The 20,439-nt window shown below is 38.2% G+C and overlaps 1 protein-coding gene across 1 annotated transcript; it reads left to right on the top strand.

Annotated features, from left to right (window-relative positions):
• The first annotated feature begins 574 nt into the window (after window positions 1–574).
• Window positions 575–20,258, top strand: LOC117344763 (glutamic acid-rich protein-like). The gene is made up of 2 exons (XM_033907590.1): window positions 575–712; window positions 19,884–20,258. The coding sequence occupies exons 1-2, from the start codon at window positions 575–577 to the stop codon at window positions 20,256–20,258; spliced, it is 513 nt and encodes a 170-aa protein (XP_033763481.1).
• The last annotated feature ends 181 nt before the right edge of the window (window positions 20,259–20,439 follow it).

Below are 20,439 nucleotides of genomic sequence, written 5' to 3'. Positions count from 1 at the left end.
TTCATCAAACTGGGATTTCTGAGCAGTACAGATCACCCCGATAATCTTGGGATCGATCGGCACGATTTCCGATTAACACGTCACCTGGTAACTGATAAATGCGACAATCGATATCCCTGGTGCCCGATCAATGATTTAACATAACGATAAGGAATTCGTTAATTGAGAAACTTGATAACAATCATCAGTGATAAATAACTACACTACTAGTATTAACTCGACAATCTTAACTCCCAGTAATTTCGTCATTTTACAATGGTATATTCAATAACTACTTGTCGCGATCATCGCGATTCCCCCCAATATCGTTAACTGACAATTGGTTGTTCGACAAAAGTGATACTCTATGTGGCCAAATAAAGTCAGATTCGATACTCACGGTTTTCCATGTTACACACAACACTAGTCAGAAATAATGACAACTGTACTTTATAGGTCGATGTAAACCTCACGTGAAGATCAGAGGAACGTGGTTCGAAGCCGGTTTGTGTTTCTATAGGCCAGCTGAGAAACGGCCCCGTCTGTGCTGTCGTGGTTTTATCATTGAAAATGACACCTTACCATAATTACTCTGATGGCATGGGGCGGCCCCCGTATGTTTTTCAGTGAGGTAGTCACCAACTACTACAACGAAGCACCGCCTACAATGACCCTGGCTGTTCATGTGGAGACAAACTCAGCAACAAACAAGCAATATGAAATAGAAAATTCCGTAGCTTCGCTGCCCCTATAAAACCGTACCTTGATTAATGACGGCAGCGGTTGAAACAGAGTAAAGTTCATAGGCTGCCCCATAAAGTCTTTTGATCAGTAGCAAGCCACTTAACCTCCGAATCAGTTTTCTGTTAACCCTCTTTGCAACGACAACAAAAAATAAAGAACTGCTTCCCATGCAGATTGAAGACAGTGGTTGTTTGACTAACCTTGGACAGGAATTCCCCAACGAACGGTCTCGTCTCGTACATTTACTGTACCTAATAAATTGTTATGAGGAATGCTATGTGGTCTTCTCATTCCTAACTCACTTTTCGTCTCTCCATACAAATTTCATACGCGAATAATGTGGTTATTATCCCTGTCCCTTAACCGAGACGAAGTCTGTATTATAAACACAAGGTTCAGTTTTTAATCTGTCGGTAAGGGCCTGCTCACTTATGGTGACTCATTAGGGCCACGTATCAAATCTTGCATTCTCGCTCTCTCGACCTTAGGTTGAAAACGCAAGAATGCGAAAGCGCGACGGCGAGGGAGCGAAATCGCGACGGTCAGAGTGCGAGCTTTTTCTCGCGTTTTCGCATTCTCGCCGTCGACTTTTCGCATTCACGCGTTTTCGCTCTTTCGCTCTTTTGCATTTTCGCGTTTTCGCATTCTCGCGTTTTTGACTTAGCGCGAGATTTTATATTTTTTCCTAACGAGCCACCATACTCACTCGTAGGTACATGGCAATATGTGGCCGAATAGGGCGCCATCTACCGCGTCTAGGCTTGGAATTACACTGTAACAGCACTATAAAAACGTCACTGAGTAACCCCATCATCCTGGATATCGTTTTTATGTGACCTTGACTGTTGCAAGAACGTGAAACACTATCAAACGGGATCATTTTCAAACTTTTAAAATCAATTTTCGAAATTAGAGCATTTGCCTGCATGAAGTGCTTTCAAGAATACAATTCAATTTACCACTCTCTTTCTGAAGACATAACACTCCGCCTGTCACGACAAATTCTGATATTTTACCCTTTTTAATTAACACAAATTCTAAGCTTGACCCAATTCCGCAAAATAAGAAAATGTATTGGTGTGATATCAAAACTAGATTTTTTTTTTTTTCAATTTTCATAGCTTGTGCATATCTTTGATAACTATGATTAATTTTACAGACTGATGACGCTATTGAAATTGGCTAGCGTGCAGAATGGCCATCCACTCTATCGAATGTCGGAGTACGCGCTAGAAACGGATAAAATCACAAAGGCGGTAACTTTATTGACATGAAACAGTCTTAATAAATCGAAAGTTAGTTTCATTTCGATTTTTTGTCAGAAATTTTATCATTGATTAATTCATTTTATGGAAATATAGTGGAATCGGAGAGTGAAGCTGACATTTTAATGAATCAATTTGAAGGCGATTTAAATAGCTTTTTCACGAAATTGCAGTTAAAACCAGTGATGGTAAAAGTCATGTTAGATAAAGTTTAAAACTAGAACCGCATCAAAGCACTTTAACCCTTGTTTGCTGGTAGCTTTGATTCCATTCACATGATCAGGATCGGGTTACCGTGGACCACTAATCGGAAAGATGTCATGTCATGTTTTTATTTTTACTTTATTGAAACGGACTATACAGTTGTATTGAATCAATCACCGAACATTTACGATTAAGTTATTTCCACTCATATTAATCACCATTATGGGTTAAGATTGAAGCGCGCAAATGGCTTTCTTTGGGAGTGCCCACGTGACCGACAAATGACTTCATACCTTTTCATGTCCGAACGGGGAATTGAACCCCGGTCTACCAGCTCGATGAGAGGCAAATGCGATACCACAGCGCCACCCGATCACCCTTGGTCAAAGGTGAAGGAACCGCCCTAACTAACCTTCAAACTTTGATTGGACGTCTTTAAACAATGAAAACAATTCAAGAAGTTAATCAGACCGGAAGTTAACAGAAACGGAAGCCAATGAACAGACTCAAACAAGACACACTCGGAACACTTCGGCCGATTCTCTACGGTCATCTAACATGACCGTAGAGAATCGGCCGAGGTGTTCCGAGTGAAACAAGACTGGGACGGTTTCTGGATTACGTTTAGTCTATAGTGTGGGCGGGTGATTTGTTTGCTATTCGTGGTCGACGTCTGTTGATATTTATTTGGGGAGTAATCCAGACTGGTTGAGTATGTCTTCGTTAGCATTCTATCGTTTAAAAGTATTCGCCGTTCTATTTAACGTAATTCAAACCACTGTATATCAACATAAATAGCAGTTAATATTTAAAAAAAAAACGTTTACTCACCTCTCTGCTGAATTTACATCCTCAGCATTTTTACTATACGATGTACTTTAGTAACTGTCATGTTGTACGCAAGGATTTGTCATTTATTAAAACGTTCAAAAAATGCATTTTAAGGATTGACTATACTGTAAACGTACGTATTTTGGCGTGCATAAATTTTAGCGCAAATCCTAATTAAAATGGATAAGCAGAATGATAAAAAAAGCGCACAGGCAATAATGCTTGCCATGCAAGACATTGCAGATAAATTACCATTAACGTAATGAAGATTTAGCGAAATTCTTTCAACGCGAAAATCGCTAAAATCATATTACCGCGAAAATACATGTATGTACATTTCCAATAGTTGCGAAAATTGTACACAGTATGTATCGTGAAAATGATTTTGTCTATTCTACAGAAGTATGGCGCTCAAAAGCCTGATTCGGCCTAAATTTGACAATCATTAAATAAGAAAAAACAAAAACAGAAACAAAAAACAAAAAAAAACAAAAACAAACGAACAAAAATAGAGTACAATTATTGACTTAGAATGAGTTTAACACCAGGATATTAATCCTTCAGAGTTTATTATTACCGCGGCTATCTAACGTAGAGATAAGCCCAATTGACCCCCTTGTATAACTTTATCATCATTGGGCACCTGACCTAAGCTGATTTTAGGACGGGCGTCCCTTCAGCCCGAGAGGTACCAACGTTTGAGGTTATTCCCCAGAAAGTTGACGCATACTCGAACGTAGGCGGGAGACAAACGCGCGGATGATAGACAAGTCGCAATATTGATTTTAGCTTTTTACCAAAACATAAATTTCTATTTAGTCAATGGTGTTATTGTAAGACACTTGGGAAAGAAATAAATCGTCTGACAGGACAACACAGACATAATATCTATACATGTTATTGAGGTGCCTATTTGTCTTAAAGTACTTCCCCAGTATATTTCACTTTATTTGCTTTTAAATCGCGAGAGTGTCTGGAACATTTGTAAAATGTAAAATTCTTTAAATGATGAACTGCTCTGTGTCGACTTCAAGCCTTGTTTCAGCGTCTGTAAATACCACTTACAAATAATTAAGACGGGTATTTTCTTGCACTAAATAACATCCGCTTCTTTGCAGTAGACAGTTAAGACTAATGTGTTGCACTCGAATGGGTTATCGTGTTGTCGTGTACATGTTGGACCTTACTTTAGTGATGATCAATTGCATAAAGAGACCAACCAACCAATTGTTTTCCCATAGACTTTAGTGTTAACGTATTGGAGTATTTCATTCAAATTCTTGAATTCAATATGACAATTATGGTTTATAACAAAAGTTTAGGGTCTGATATAACACCTAATCAAAAACAAAAAAGTTGGGTCCTTCAGCACAAATTTTCTCCAGGGTAGCCATTTTGAAAATAGGTGAATTTCGCAGTAAAAATTCTCAAAAATCTTAAATGGTTACCTGTTTATTATCATTACCTGAACTTTTGGGAAAAAAATCAATCGGACTCACGAAATTTATATCAGCATTTCTTATTGATAGTTACCTATCCGGGCTACATATCTATTTTCTCACTTCATAACATACTGGCCAATCAGTGGCTGCCAGACATTTTATCCTTGGCTCAACGTTCTATACACAGGGGCTGTTTCAAAAATGTTTTTTTTTCAATTGGTTGGTTGTTCCCATAAGACTAAGGCCCAGATGAGACTACCGTGTGGCCCTGTATGACGTTATCGTGTTGATGGACCGTTAAGACTACCGTGTGGCCCTGTATGACGTCATTGTGTTGATTGACCATTAAGACTGCCGTGTGACCCTGTATGACCTTATTGTGTTGATGGACCGTTAAGACTACCGTTTGACCCTGTATGATATTATTGTGTTGATGTACCGTTAGGACAACCGTGTGACCCTATATGACCTGATTGTGTTGATTGACCATTAAGACTACTGTGTGACCCTGTATGACGTTATTGTGTTGATGGACCGTTAAGACTACCGTGTGGCCCTGTATGGCGTTATTGTATTGATGGACCGTTAAGACTACCGTGTGGCCCCGTATGACATTAATTGTGTTAATGGACCATTAAGACAACAGTGTGGCCCTGTATGTGATTTTGGACAGAGATCGAACTACGTACTTCCGGTTTTATCATTTAGTACACCATTCCATGTTACTGTTGACATCCGGCACCCAAATCCTTATCAGTCGTTACCCGATATGTGTGTTTACATCGCGATATGCATGAGGTAAACAAACAAATCAGACAGTAAACAAACAATATAATGCCTAGCTTCACCATGGTTGTTTATGTTCCGTGAGATATGTTTATTCGACATCAATCACCACTTAAAGTTATCAAACTGTCAAACGTAACGATGAGGTGGTACAAAACGACTGCCTGTACTACAAAAATAAAATATATCGGATGATGACGTAAATTGTCAACTTGGTGATTCCTTTAGAGTAGATCGACTATTTTACCATCTCGGACACTACATAAGACTTCAAATTGGTCATTAGGCTGATGAAGGTGACAGTGTAGTCATCGAAATGTCACACTTTTAATTGGTTGTGTCATATAACTTCTATCATACTGTTATCTATCAAGCCTAATGTCTTTTTGACAAGACGCTACGCTGTGGTATCTAAGCCGGTTGCATTTAATACTAGACGCTTCGCTGTGGTGGTTAAGCTGGTCTTTGTGACAAGTCCCCATATAATGGTATACACGCTTCGTATCTTTGTGATTAGACACTTTTGCTGTGGTATTTAAGCTGTTTGTCTTTGTGACTAGACACTTTGATGTGGTATCTTAGCCTGGTTTCTTTGTGACTAGACACTTTGATGTGGTATTTTAGCCTGGTATCTTTGTGACTAGACGCTACGCTGCGGTATCTTAGCCTGATGTCATATACGTATCTTCTATCATAGGTGATTGTCGTTTTTGAATGATTTTGACGTACGGTTACAAATCTAAGAAATCTCTTTTTTCAGGGTATACTGAACATAAAAATACCCGTAAATCTAGCATGTAACAAATTTACAGATTGTATTTGTTTCTACTCTATCAGATACCATTTGGAATGACGAGGTAGAATACAGGCCAATGGAGTCTCGTGTGAAGATCTGAAGTATGCGGTTCGATCCCTACGGGACGGTTTGCTTTACTAGATAAATTAAGATCGCAGAATGTCTTGTACTATTTTGCTGTTGTTCTTGAGCAGCGAGGTAGCCACCAACTACTGCTGAGGGAGGTTGCGGTATTTTCTTGTTTGTCTCCTTGTGACAGTACGAATATGATGCCGACTTTATAGTGCTACCTCACTGAAGCACACTGCCGAAGACACCCAGCAGGACACCCCACCCGGTCACATTCTACTGACAACGGGCAGATAAGTCGCCATACTACCAAAATCCTTAGCGCCGAGTAGAAGTACATTTTTACGTATTTAATTACTTATTTCATAAAAAATTGGTATGAACCAGAAGGACAGAATCAAAGCCTTTTACACAAAACTTGAGGCCAAGAGCAAGTCAAGAGAGTCGTTAAGAAGACTGAAAAATGTTCAGAGAGAAGAGACAATATAAGATCCCAAATGTAGTCGCCTCTCACGAACCATTCAATAGGTAATTAACCATTCATACGCTGCTTTTGTAAAGTATGAGAGGTTTTAGTAAGTTGTAAGAATTCGTAACCAATCATTTTGTTTGATCTTTGATGAAATATTTCCTCAATTTGAGTATGTCACCTGGATGTGTGTTAGGGGCTGCGGTGGCCGAGTGGTTAAGGTATCCCGACACTTAATCACTAGCCTTCCACGTCTGGGCTGCGAGTTCGAAACCTACGTGGGGCAGTTGCCAGGTACTAACCGTAGGCCGATGGTTTTTCTCCGGGTACTCCGGCTTTCCTCCACCTCCAAAGCCTGGCACGTCCTTAAATGACCCTGGCTGTTAATAGGACGTTAAACAAAACCAAACCAAACCAAAACCACATGGACGTGAGCTTACTCTTCTGAAACACCTGGTCCAATTATCCTTGTACTAATAATAGTATCCATGCAAATCTATAACTGATGCTTATCTTCCGGAACATCTGGGGTTTTTTTTTCTCTTTGTGCTGTTTAAGGGTCTCAAACACATCGTGCTGTTCATATTTGCCCTCGTTAGGTCGATATTTTAGTTAGAATTACGATTTCATTTTGTTGTGGATTTTGAATTAATCTTACGATAGAATGGATACACTCGTCAGTTTGTTTAGATTTATGTGTTATTTGTTCTCATTTAATGACGAAGCTAGAATATCTAATCAAGATTTACTCTCGTCGGCGAGAATTATGATCACCCTCGCCAGTTTTATATGTGTTTGAAGATGAATCGGAATACTAAAGGAAATAACTGTGATAAAATGTCCCGTAATGTGCTACGTCTCTAATTATATCAGATAGAGATGGGATCAAAATTCAAACCACATAACCATTAATATTGTTAAAAAATTTTTTTTTTTTTAATAAATGAACAAAAGGATCCGGAATCAAGGAGGAAGCGGGTCTGATTAAAAAGAATTTGAGTATTTTTATTTTATTTTATTTTTTGTTTTTTTTTTTACACTTTGGAGCATTTTTCCAAAACAGCTTGAAGCATTGAATAGTTCAGATTTATGTGACTCAACTTCCTTCTTTCAGTTTTTCCTTTTTTTTTTTTTTTTTTATATATATATTTTTTAGTTATTATTTTTTTTCGGTTTCTGTTAAAACCCATTTAAAACCCTGGCAGATGATTCTGATAATGTTTTGTTTCTGGTTTTGGTTTGATTGTTGTTGTTTTTTCTGTTGTTTTGATGTTGTTGTTTTTTTTTGTTTTTTTTTTGTGGATGCGTGTTTGCGTGTCCTCACAACAGCTTGGTATACAGTTAAAGTATGGGTTTGACTGATATGTCTTCTGGTTTCCCCGAGACCAGGTCTATCCACCGAGGGTAAACCGACAGAAATAGGTACGGTGGAAGGGAAACAAGACACTCGACCACATACTGTAACAGTTTTATTACAGTGTATATCGATACAGACCGGAGAGATATCTTAACTCTATCCTGTAACAGTTTTATTACAGTGTATATCGATACAGACCGGAGAGATATCTTAACTCAACCACATACTGTAACAGTTTTATTACAGTGTATACCGATACAGACCGGAGAGATATCTTAACTCTATCCTGTAACAGTTTTATTACAGTGTATACCGATACAGACCGGAGAGATATCTTAACTCAACCACATCCTGTAACAGTTTTATTACAGTGTATACCGATATAGACCGGAGAGATATCTTAACTCTATCCTGTAACAGTTTTATTACAGTGTATACTGATACAGACCGGAGAGATATCTTAACTCTATCCTGCTGTAACAGTTTTATTACAGTGTATACCGATACAGACCGGAGAGATATCTTAACTCTATCCTGCTGTAACAGTTTTATTACAGTGTATACCGATACAGACCGGAGAGATATCTTAACTCTATCCTGTAACAGTTTTATTACAGTGTATATCGATACAGACCGGAGAGATATCTTAACTCTATCCTGTAACAGTTTTATTACAGTGTATATCGATACAGACCGGAGAGATATCTTAACTCAACCACATACTGTAACAGTTTTATTACAGTGTATACCGATACAGACCGGAGAGATATCTTAACTCTATCCTGTAACAGTTTTATTACAGTGTATACCGATACAGACCGGAGAGATATCTTAACTCTATCCTGCTGTAACAGTTTTATTACAGTGTATACCGATACAGACCGGAGAGATATCTTAACTCAACCACACACTGTAACAGTTTTATTACAGTGTATACCGATACAGACCGGAGAGATATCTTAACTCGACCACATACTGTAACAGTTTTATTACAGTGTATACCGATACAGACCGGAGAGATATCTTAACTCAACCACATACTGTAACAGTTTTATTACAGTGTATACCGATACAGACCGGGGAGATATCTTAACTCTATCCTGTAACAGTTTTATTACAGTGTATACCGATACAGACCGGAGAGATATCTTAACTCAACCACATACTGTAACAGTTTTATTACAGTGTATACCGATACGGACCGGAGAGATATCTTAACTCTATCCTGTAACAGTTTTATTACAGTGTATATCGATACAGAACGGAGAGATATCTTAACTCTATCCTGTAACAGTTTTATTACAGTGTATACCGATACAGACCGGGGAGATATCTTAACTCTATCCTGTAACAGTTTTATTACAGTGTATACCGATACAGACCGGAGAGATATCTTAACTCTATCCTGTAACAGTTTTATTACAGTGTATATCGATACAGACCGGAGATATATCTTAACTCTATCCTGTAACAGTTTTATTACAGTGTATACCGATACAGACCGGGGAGATATCTTAACTCTATCCTGTAACAGTTTTATTACAGTGTATACCGATACAGACCGGGGAGATATCTTAACTCAACCACATACTGTAACAGTTTTATTACAGTGTATACCGATACAGACCGGGGAGATATCTTAACTCAACCACATACTGTAACAATTTTATTACAGTGTATACCGATACAGACCGGAGAGATATCTTAACTCAACCACATACTGTAACAGTTTTATTACAGTGTATACCGATACAGACCGGGGAGATATCTTAACTCTATCCTGTAACAGTTTTATTACAGTGTATACCGATACAGACCGGGGAGATATCTTAACTCAACCACATCCTGTAACAGTTTTATTACAGTGTATACCGATACAGACCGGAGAGATATCTTAACTCAACCACATCCTGTAACAGTTTTATTACAGTGTATACCGATACAGACCGGAGAGATATCTTAACTTTATCCTGTAACAGTTTTATTACAGTGTATACCGATACAGACCGGAGAGATATCTTAACTCAACCACATACTGTAACAGTTTTATTACAGTGTATACCGATACAGACCGGGGAGATATCTTAACTCTATCCTGTAACAGTTTTATTACAGTGTATACCGATACAGACCGGAGAGATATCTTAACTCAACCACATACTGTAACAGTTTTATTACAGTGTATACCGATACGACCGGAGAGATATCTTAACTCTATCCTGTAACAGTTTTATTACAGTGTATATCGATACAGAACGGAGAGATATCTTAACTCTATCCTGTAACAGTTTTATTACAGTGTATACCGATACAGACCGGGGAGATATCTTAACTCTATCCTGTAACAGTTTTATTACAGTGTATACCGATACAGACCGGAGAGATATCTTAACTCTATCCTGTAACAGTTTTATTACAGTGTATATCGATACAGACCGGAGATATATCTTAACTCTATCCTGTAACAGTTTTATTACAGTGTATACCGATACAGACCGGGGAGATATCTTAACTCTATCCTGTAACAGTTTTATTACAGTGTATACCGATACAGACCGGGGAGATATCTTAACTCAACCACATACTGTAACAGTTTTATTACAGTGTATACCGATACAGACCGGGGAGATATCTTAACTCAACCACATACTGTAACAATTTTATTACAGTGTATACCGATACAGACCGGAGAGATATCTTAACTCAACCACATACTGTAACAGTTTTATTACAGTGTATACCGATACAGACCGGGGAGATATCTTAACTCTATCCTGTAACAGTTTTATTACAGTGTATACCGATACAGACCGGGGAGATATCTTAACTCAACCACATCCTGTAACAGTTTTATTACAGTGTATACCGATACAGACCGGAGAGATATCTTAACTCAACCACATCCTGTAACAGTTTTATTACAGTGTATACCGATACAGACCGGAGAGATATCTTAACTTTATCCTGTAACAGTTTTATTACAGTGTATACCGATACAGACCGGAGAGATATCTTAACTCTATCCTGTAACAGTTTTATTACAGTGTATACCGATACAGACCGGGGAGATATCTTAACTCTATCCTGTAACAGTTTTATTACAGTGTATACCGATACAGACCGGAGAGATATCTTAACTCTATCCTGTAACAGTTTTATTACAGTGTATACCGATACAGACCGGAGAGATATCTTAACTCTATCCTGTAACAGTTTTATTACAGTGTATATCGATACAGACCGGAGAGATATCTTAACTCTATCCTGTAACAGTTTTATTACAGTGTATACCGATACAGACCGGGGAGATATCTTAACTCTATCCTGTAACAGTTTTATTACAGTGTATACCGATACAGACCGGAGAGATATCTTAACTCTATCCTGTAACAGTTTTATTACAGTGTATATCGATACAGACCGGAGAGATATCTTAACTCTATCCTGTAACAGTTTTATTACAGTGTATACCGATACAGACCGGGGAGATATCTTAACTCTATCCTGTAACAGTTTTATTACAGTGTATACCGATACAGACCGGGGAGATATCTTAACTCAACCACATACTGTAACAGTTTTATTACAGTGTATACCGATACAGACCGGGGAGATATCTTAACTCAACCACATACTGTAACAATTTTATTACAGTGTATACCGATACAGACCGGAGAGATATCTTAACTCAACCACATACTGTAACAGTTTTATTACAGTGTATACCGATACAGACCGGGGAGATATCTTAACTCTATCCTGTAACAGTTTTATTACAGTGTATACCGATACAGACCGGGGAGATATCTTAACTCAACCACATCCTGTAACAGTTTTATTACAGTGTATACCGATACAGACCGGAGAGATATCTTAACTCAACCACATCCTGTAACAGTTTTATTACAGTGTATACCGATACAGACCGGAGAGATATCTTAACTCTATCCTGTAACAGTTTTATTACAGTGTATACCGATACAGACCGGAGAGATATCTTAACTCTATCCTGTAACAGTTTTATTACAGTGTATACCGATACAGACCGGGGAGATATCTTAACTCTATCCTGTAACAGTTTTATTACAGTGTATACCGATACAGACCGGAGAGATATCTTAACTCTATCCTGTAACAGTTTTATTACAGTGTATACCGATACAGACCGGAGAGATATCTTAACTCTATCCTGTAACAGTTTTATTACAGTGTATATCGATACAGACCGGAGAGATATCTTAACTCTATCCTGTAACAGTTTTATTACAGTGTATATCGATACAGACCGGAGAGATATCTTAACTCTATCCTGTAACAGTTTTATTACAGTGTATACCGATACAGACCGGAGATATATCTTAACTCTATCCTGTAACAGTTTTATTACAGTGTATACCGATACAGACCGGAGAGATATCTTAACTCTATCCTGCTGTAACAGTTTTATTACAGTGTATACCGATACAGACCGGAGAGATATCTTAACTCAACCACATCCTGTAACAGTTTTATTACAGTGTATACCGATACAGACCGGGGAGATATCTTAACTCTATCCTGTAACAGTTTTATTACCGTGTATACCGATACAGACCGGAGAGGTATCTTAACTCAACCACATACTGTAACAGTTTTATTACAGTGTATATCGATACAGACCGGAGAGATATCTTAACTCTATCCTGTAACAGTTTTATTACAGTGTATACCGATACAGACCGGAGAGATATCTTAACTCAACCACATCCTGTAACAGTTTTATTACAGTGTATACCGATACAGACCGGAGAGATATCTTAACTCAACCACATACTGTAACAGTTTTATTACAGTGTATATCGATACAGACCGGAGAGATATCTTAACTCTATCCTGTAACAGTTTTATTACAGTGTATACCGATACAGACCGGAGAGATATCTTAACTCAACCACATCCTGTAACAGTTTTATTACAGTGTATACCGATACAGACCGGAGAGATATCTTAACTCAACCACATACTGTAACAGTTTTATTACAGTGTATATCGATACAGACCGGAGAGATATCTTAACTCTATCCTGTAACAGTTTTATTACAGTGTATACCGATACAGACCGGAGAGATATCTTAACTCTATCCTGTAACAGTTTTATTACAGTGTATACCGATACAGACCGGAGAGATATCTTAACTCTATCCTGTAACAGTTTTATTACCGTGTATACCGATACAGACCGGAGAGATATCTTAACTCTATCCTGTAACAGTTTTATTACAGTGTATACCGATACAGACCGGAGAGATATCTTAACTCTATCCTGTAACAGTTTTATTACCGTGTATACCGATACAGACCGGGGAGATATCTTAACTCTATCCTGTAACAGTTTTATTACCGTGTATACCGATACAGACCGGGGAGATATCTTAACTCTATCCTGTAACAGTTTTATTACAGTGTATACCGATACAGACCGGAGAGATATCTTAACTCAACCACATCCTGTAACAGTTTTATTACAGTGTATACCGATACAGACCGGAGAGATATCTTAACTCTATCCTGTAACAGTTTTATTACAGTGTATACCGATACAGACCGGGGAGATATCTTAACTCTATCCTGTAACAGTTTTATTACAGTGTATATCGATACAGACCGGAGATATATCTTAACTCAACCACATACTGTAACAGTTTTATTATACCGATACAGACCGGAGAGATATCTTAACTCTATCCTGTAACAGTTTTATTACAGTGTATACCGATACAGACCGGAGAGATATCTTAACTCTATCCTGTAACAGTTTTATTACAGTGTATATCGATACAGACCGGAGAGATATCTTAACTCTATCCTGTAACAGTTTTATTACAGTGTATATCGATACAGACCGGAGAGATATCTTAACTCGACCACATACTGTAACAGTTTTATTATACCGATACAGACCGGAGAGATATCTTAACTCTATCCTGTAACAGTTTTATTACAGTGTATACCGATACAGACCGGAGAGATATCTTAACTCTATCCTGTAACAGTTTTATTACAGTGTATATCGATACAGACCGGAGAGATATCTTAACTCTATCCTGTAACAGTTTTATTACAGTGTATACCTATACAGACCGGAGAGATATCTTAACTCTATCCTGTAACAGTTTTATTACAGTGTATATCGATACAGACCGGAGAGATATCTTAACTCTATCCTGTAACAGTTTTATTACAGTGTATACCGATACAGACCGGAGAGATATCTTAACTCAACCACATCCTGTAACAGTTTTATTACAGTGTATACCGATACAGACCGGGGAGATATCTTAACTCAACCACATCCTGTAACAGTTTTATTACAGTGTATACCGATACAGACCGGAGAGATATCTTAACTCTATCCTGTAACAGTTTTATTACAGTGTATATCGATACAGACCGGAGAGATATCTTAACTCAACCACATCCTGTAACAGTTTTATTACAGTGTATACCGATACAGACCGGAGAGATATCTTAACTCTATCCTGTAACAGTTTTATTACAGTGTATACCGATACAGACCGGGGAGATATCTTAACTCGACCACATACTGTAACAGTTTTATTACAGTGTATACCGATACAGACAGGATACATATCTTAACTCAACCACATCCTGTAACAGTTTTATTACAGTGTATACCGATACAGACCGGAGAGATATCTTAACTCAACCACATACTGTAACAGTTTTATTACAGTGTATACCGATACAGACCGGAGAGATATCTTAACTCGACCACATACTGTAACAGTTTTATTACAGAGTATACCGATACAGACCGGAGAGATATCTTAACTCAACCACATCCTGTAACAGTTTTATTACAGTGTATATCGATACAGACCGGGGAGATATCTTAACTCTATCCTGTAACAATTTTATTACAGTGTATACCGATACAGACCGGGGAGATATCTTAACTCAACCACATCCTGTAACAGTTTTATTACAGTGTATACCGATACAGACCGGAGAGATATCTTAACTCTATCCTGTAACAATTTTATTACAGTGTATACCGATACAGACCGGAGAGATATCTTAACTCAACCACATCCTATAACAGTTTTATTACAGTGTATACCGATACAGACCGGAGAGATATCTTAACTCTATCCTGCGATTTAGATGGCAATGGAACCAAATGTTACCAGGGTAAATTAGAATATACAGACTATAGTGTCTACATTTCATTTAAAAAACAACTTGACAATAACTGCATTACCTGGGGTTGTGACCTTACAAATGAAATTTTGTTGGTGCTATTCTGGTTTCGTGTCCGAATAAGTGTTTTTTTTAACATAACAGTGATTTTCATTATGAGCGTACAATTTTCTTAAAACGTGATAGCATGAATCAACCTGGTATCTCAATCTCATTTATATTCTTTCTGAACGGCAACAGATCACCTTCTTCCATTTCAAAAAAACCATGACAGCACTGTCATGGTTTTTTTTTTTTAATTGAAGAAGGTGATCTGTTGCCGTTCTGAAAGAATATAAAAAACAAACAAAGAAAAAAATTGGAAACTGTCTTCTGCACACAGAACGCGGGTTCGCTAACAACTTATGCAAGGGTGTTTTAATTCTGTAGGGGTGTTTTAGTTCTGTAGGCGTGTTTTAGTTCTGTAGGTGTGATTTAGTTCTGTAGGAGTGTTTTAGTTCTGTAGGGGTGTTTTAGTTCTGTAGGCGTGTTTTAGTTCTGTAGGAGTGTTTTAGGTCTGTATGTGTGTTTTAGTTCTGTAGGGGTGTTTTAGTTCTGTAGGGGTGTTTTAGTTCTGTAGGAGTGTTTTAGTTGTGTAGGGATGTTTTAATTCTGTAGGAGTGTTTTAGTTCTGTAGGGGTGTTTTAGTTCTGTAGGGGTGTTTTAGTTCTGTAGGCGTGTTTTAGTTCTGTAGGTGTGATTTAGTTCTGTAGGAGTGTTTTAGTTCTGTAGGGGTGTTTTAGTTCTGTAGGCGTGTTTTAGTTCTGTAGGAGTGTTTTAGGTCTGTATGTGTGTTTTAGTTCTGTAGGGGTGTTTTAGTTCTGTAGGAGTGTTTTAGGTCTGTATGTGTGTTTTAGTTCTGTAGGGGTGTTTTAGTTCTGTAGGAGTGTTTTAGTTGTGTAGGGATGTTTTAATTCTGTAGGAGTGTTTTAGTTCTGTAGGGGTGTTTTAGTTCTGTAGGGGTGTTTTAATTATGTAGGTGTGTTTTAGTTCTGTAGGGGTGTTTTAGTTCTGTAGGGGTGTTTTAGTTCTGTAGGAGTGTTTTATGTCTGTAGGGGTGTTTTAGTTCTGTAGGGGTGTTTTAGTTCTGTAGGGGTGTTTTAGTTCTGTAGGTGTGTTTTAGTTCTGTAGGGGTGTTTTAGTTCTGTAGGGGTGTTTTAGTTCTGTAGGCGTGTTTTAGTTCTGTAGGTGTGATTTAGTTCTGTAGGAGTGTTTTAGTTCTGTAGGTGTGTTTTAGTTCTGTAGGTGTGTTTTAGTTCTGTAGGTGTGTTTTAGTTCTGTAGGTGTGTTTTAGTTCTGTAGGGGTGTTTTAGTTCTGTAGGAGTGTTTTAGGTCTGTATGTGTGTTTTAGTTCTGTAGGGGTGTTTTAGTTCTGTAGGGGTGTTTTAGTTCTGTAGGTGTGTTTTTGTTCTACAGGGGTGTTTTAGTTCTGTAGGGGTGTTTTAGTTCGGTAGGTGTGTTTTAGTTCTGTAGGGGTGTTTTAGTTCCCCGACTAACACACAGGACTTAAAGCGAAGTATAGGGATACAATCGGTTTAACCAGTATAAGATAGGTGTATCGAAGCGTGAAGTAAACATGGTAGACTCTTTGAAAAGTGATGTACATTTGTCTTTGAATGACAACAAGTTTTTGGAATATATTGATCCTTGTTTGACATAATCTGTCTAATACGACACTTTGTTGACGAAAACACTCAACATTACTTCATCTTATTCTACACCCTTTAGGACATAAATGTAACATATTTGTTCATTTTTAATTGACCTGTTTAATGTATTTTTGTTTTTGTTTAACGTCCTATTAACAGCCAGGCTCATTTAAGGACGTGCCAGGTTTTGGAGGTGGAGGAAAGCCGGAGTACCCGGAGAAAAACCACCGGCCTACAGTCAGTACCTGGCAACTGCCCCAGGTAGGTTTCGAACTCGCAACCTAGAGGTGGAGGGCTAGTGATAAAGTGTCGGGACACCTTAACCACTCGGCCACTGCGGCACCTGTTTAATGAGACAATTTGAGGGTTAAAACAGAATTATAGGATTAAACCATCCTTAATCTGTTGGATACAGCATATCGATCAGATTAACCCGTCTAATCCGATATCTAATTAAACAGAACATATTTGTTTTTATTTTGTCAATTGAACCTGTCTATTCTGACATCAAATTTTTTGTCAAATTAACCAACAAGGACTCACTGTCTTTATATTTTACGTTTAAAATGAGGTTCATCCGCAATATAATTTTATTACATAAAATACATTTTTTTTTGTCTTGTCTCTGAACGCTTCTCTATAGGTCTACGTGAATAGACATTTTGTAACACGTACGTTTATGTCAGGGCGTGTGTTAGAAACATAGACTCCTGTTTTGCTTGTAGATTTCATCTTCAACATAAGTTTCTTTGATGAACAATACTGTTTTGGAAATTGAACTATGTGCACTAGCAAACTTACCGATGATAATTTTTTTATTTTTTTTTGTCTTTCTTTTTTTTCTAATACCCCTCCATCCCCCTGTCTTAATAAATAGTTAACACATAAACCTTAGAACTGAAGCCCAATTATTCGCAAACCGATATTGGCAACATTTCCTGAAGCACAAACATGATATCAGACAATGATATGGCACTTGTTATTTAAAACAGACATGCCTTAGATGAATTTAATGCTGTTTGATACATATCGAATGGAAAATATCAGGTACGATTTATGATATTTTGTTGATGTGTTTTCACAGATACTTTTATGTCAAATATTTTTTAATGAGGATTTTTTACTTCAATTAGTTTAAATGAATGTGATGTGATTCTAGAACCGAGAAGCGATGTTGAAATTTAATCCGAAATATATTCTTGTGAGAATACTGACGATGCAAGGTCTTAGATATACCAAGCATTGTCAACTTCGCATTGCACTAATTTGATCTGCATCGTAGATATTTTAGCAATTAACAAAATTGGTAACAAAACATACTCATATCCTTCGAATCAAAATACTCGCTTTCAGCTTATGTACCATTTCTTTTCATACTTCTAAGTGTATTTTAAAGTGTACTGAATTGGGGGAAAATGTGATATTAATTAAACTTGTAGCGATGGAGTAAATATCATTGGCATATATTTCAAGGTCTAGATGTGAGAACGCCAAGTGCCATTTATCTACATCACTCCCCTCCCCCCCCCCCCCCCTGTTGTGAAATGATAACAATCTTAGTCAATTCACTTAAGATGTAAGTTCTAAACATAGAAACATCAAATGCATTGATGACGTAACCGCGACCTTACGGCCGTCGGAGTTCTATATCAATTCCGTCAGTTAGTTATCAGAGATTGAAGGGCCCAGTCAGTGATCATTTGTGCGTTTGAAATCAATCTATTATTGCGCTAGTCACTAATTGCCAGTTACGTCAATTCTAATTCCGGTTGGTTCGCGTGATGAAAATATCCGGAAATGTTTGAAATGTATGAATTTTCCGGAATAACTTTGTGTTAGATTGTATGAATTCTAAATTTGACAGATCAAGCCATTATTTGTGTTGATGCTATCACATAATTTGATGTTGTGTATAATTCAATATAAAGTTATGATTGCGTTTGTCAAAAAAAATTGGTAGCTACATGTATACAAATGTGGCTCTGACATTTTGATAGTTTTTATCCATGTGACCTTGTTGCTAAGTTTACTGCCAGATGTAGACATAAATCAAACAGACAGAAACATGTAGATTTTATTTATTTTACAACAATTGAAACAAGCTATATCAACTTATATTACTCACGCTTGTTGGCCCGGATTGAAGCGCTCGAGGGGTCTTACTGTTGGAGGAAACCGGAGTACCCAGGGAGTGTCGGGCAGGTGACCCTATCGACCCTTTTCACGTCCAATAAAATTCGAACCCCGGTCGTCTAGGTGAAAGGCAAATGTTCTACCAATGTGCCACACGGCCACTCAAATTATATTTCAAAAAATCAAATTTCGTATGATATCACTCATAATCAGTGTTCATATATGTAAGGGGCCTTTTGGTTTGGTTTGTTTTGTTTTGTTAAACATCCTATTAACAGCCAGGGTCATTTAAGGACGTGCCAGGTTTTGGAGGTGGAGCAAAGCCGGAGTACCCGGAGAAAAAACACCGACCTACAGTCAGTACCAGGCAACTGCCCCACGTAGGTTTCGAACTCCTTCCCCAGAGGTGGAGGGCTAGTGATAAAGTGTCGGGACACCTTAACCACTCGGCCACCGCGGCCCCTATGTAAGGGGGCGTGACTCAGGAAATCTCAGAGAATTATCAATAAGACCAATGACGTTTGTTCTACCATCGCCTCTCTCCTGCAATCACCTCTACAGTGATTTCCTGGTAACGTTTTAGCGTCCAATTCTTTATGCCACTTCCTGTGGTTTTTCCCATTTCCATAATGAGAATAAGGTATTAAGATGGTTGATGTGATCGTTAACTAATGAATTGAGTGAGAGAGGTAACTGGTGGTCAATCTCTGACCATTTGTCATCGCGTGCCAGTTGCTCTTGTTGTGTTCACAGGCCAGGCCTTAAAGATAATCAACAAGATGGCTGTCTGTTTATCGTAAAATGGATAAAACAAATCAGGACGACAGCAGTGATGATGATGATGATGATGATGATGACGATGATGATGATGATGATGATGACGACGACGACGACGACGATGATGATGATGATGTGAGGAGGAGGAGGAGGAGGAGGACGACGAGGAGGACGAGGAGGAGGACGAGGAGGACGAGGACGAGGAGGAGGAGGAGGACGAGGACGAGGAGGACGAGGACGAGGAGGACGAGGACGAGGACGAGGAGGACGAGGACGAGGAGGAGGAGGACGAGGAGGACGAGGACGAGGACGAGGACGAGGACGAGGACGAAGCCAGGGACGAGGACGAAGCCAGGGACGAGGACGAGGACGAGGCCAGGGACGACGAGGAGGAAGAGGAGGAGAAAGACGACAACGAGGAGGAAATCAGATATACAATCATGTACATTGTGCATATGAATGTCACGACTTCTGAAAATAAGGAAATTGAGAGAATTAACCCCTGCACTAAACATTAACTAAAAGCACAGACCACCAATCACCACGCAGACAATTTCTTTTTTTTTTACCGCGTAGCGATATTTACGTATTAAACTGTATATGGTCCATGTATCTGTGGCCGATTTAAATGCCAGAGATTTGCAGACAAACATCATAGTGCGCGCTAGCGTAATTTAGTATAAATGTAATGTGCATGTG

The sequence above is a fragment of the Pecten maximus genome, chromosome 16 (genome assembly GCF_902652985.1).
Source record: "Pecten maximus chromosome 16, xPecMax1.1, whole genome shotgun sequence".
NCBI classification, from domain to species: Eukaryota; Metazoa; Mollusca; class Bivalvia; order Pectinida; family Pectinidae; genus Pecten; species Pecten maximus.
The sequence above is the reverse complement of the archived record's forward strand: the minus strand, read 5'-3'. Positions and strand labels throughout refer to the sequence as shown.

What these genes read in the sequence shown, in the direction of transcription:
- LOC117344763 (XM_033907590.1), top strand. Translation starts at nt 575, where the DNA reads ATGGCATGGGGCGGCCCCCGTATGTTTTTCAGTGAGGTAGTCACCAAC. An exon ending in AATATGAAATAGAAAATTCC is followed by an intron (nt 713 to 19,883) that starts GTAGCTTCGCTG and finishes TGATGTGAGGAG; the next exon opens with GAGGAGGAGGAGGAGGACGA.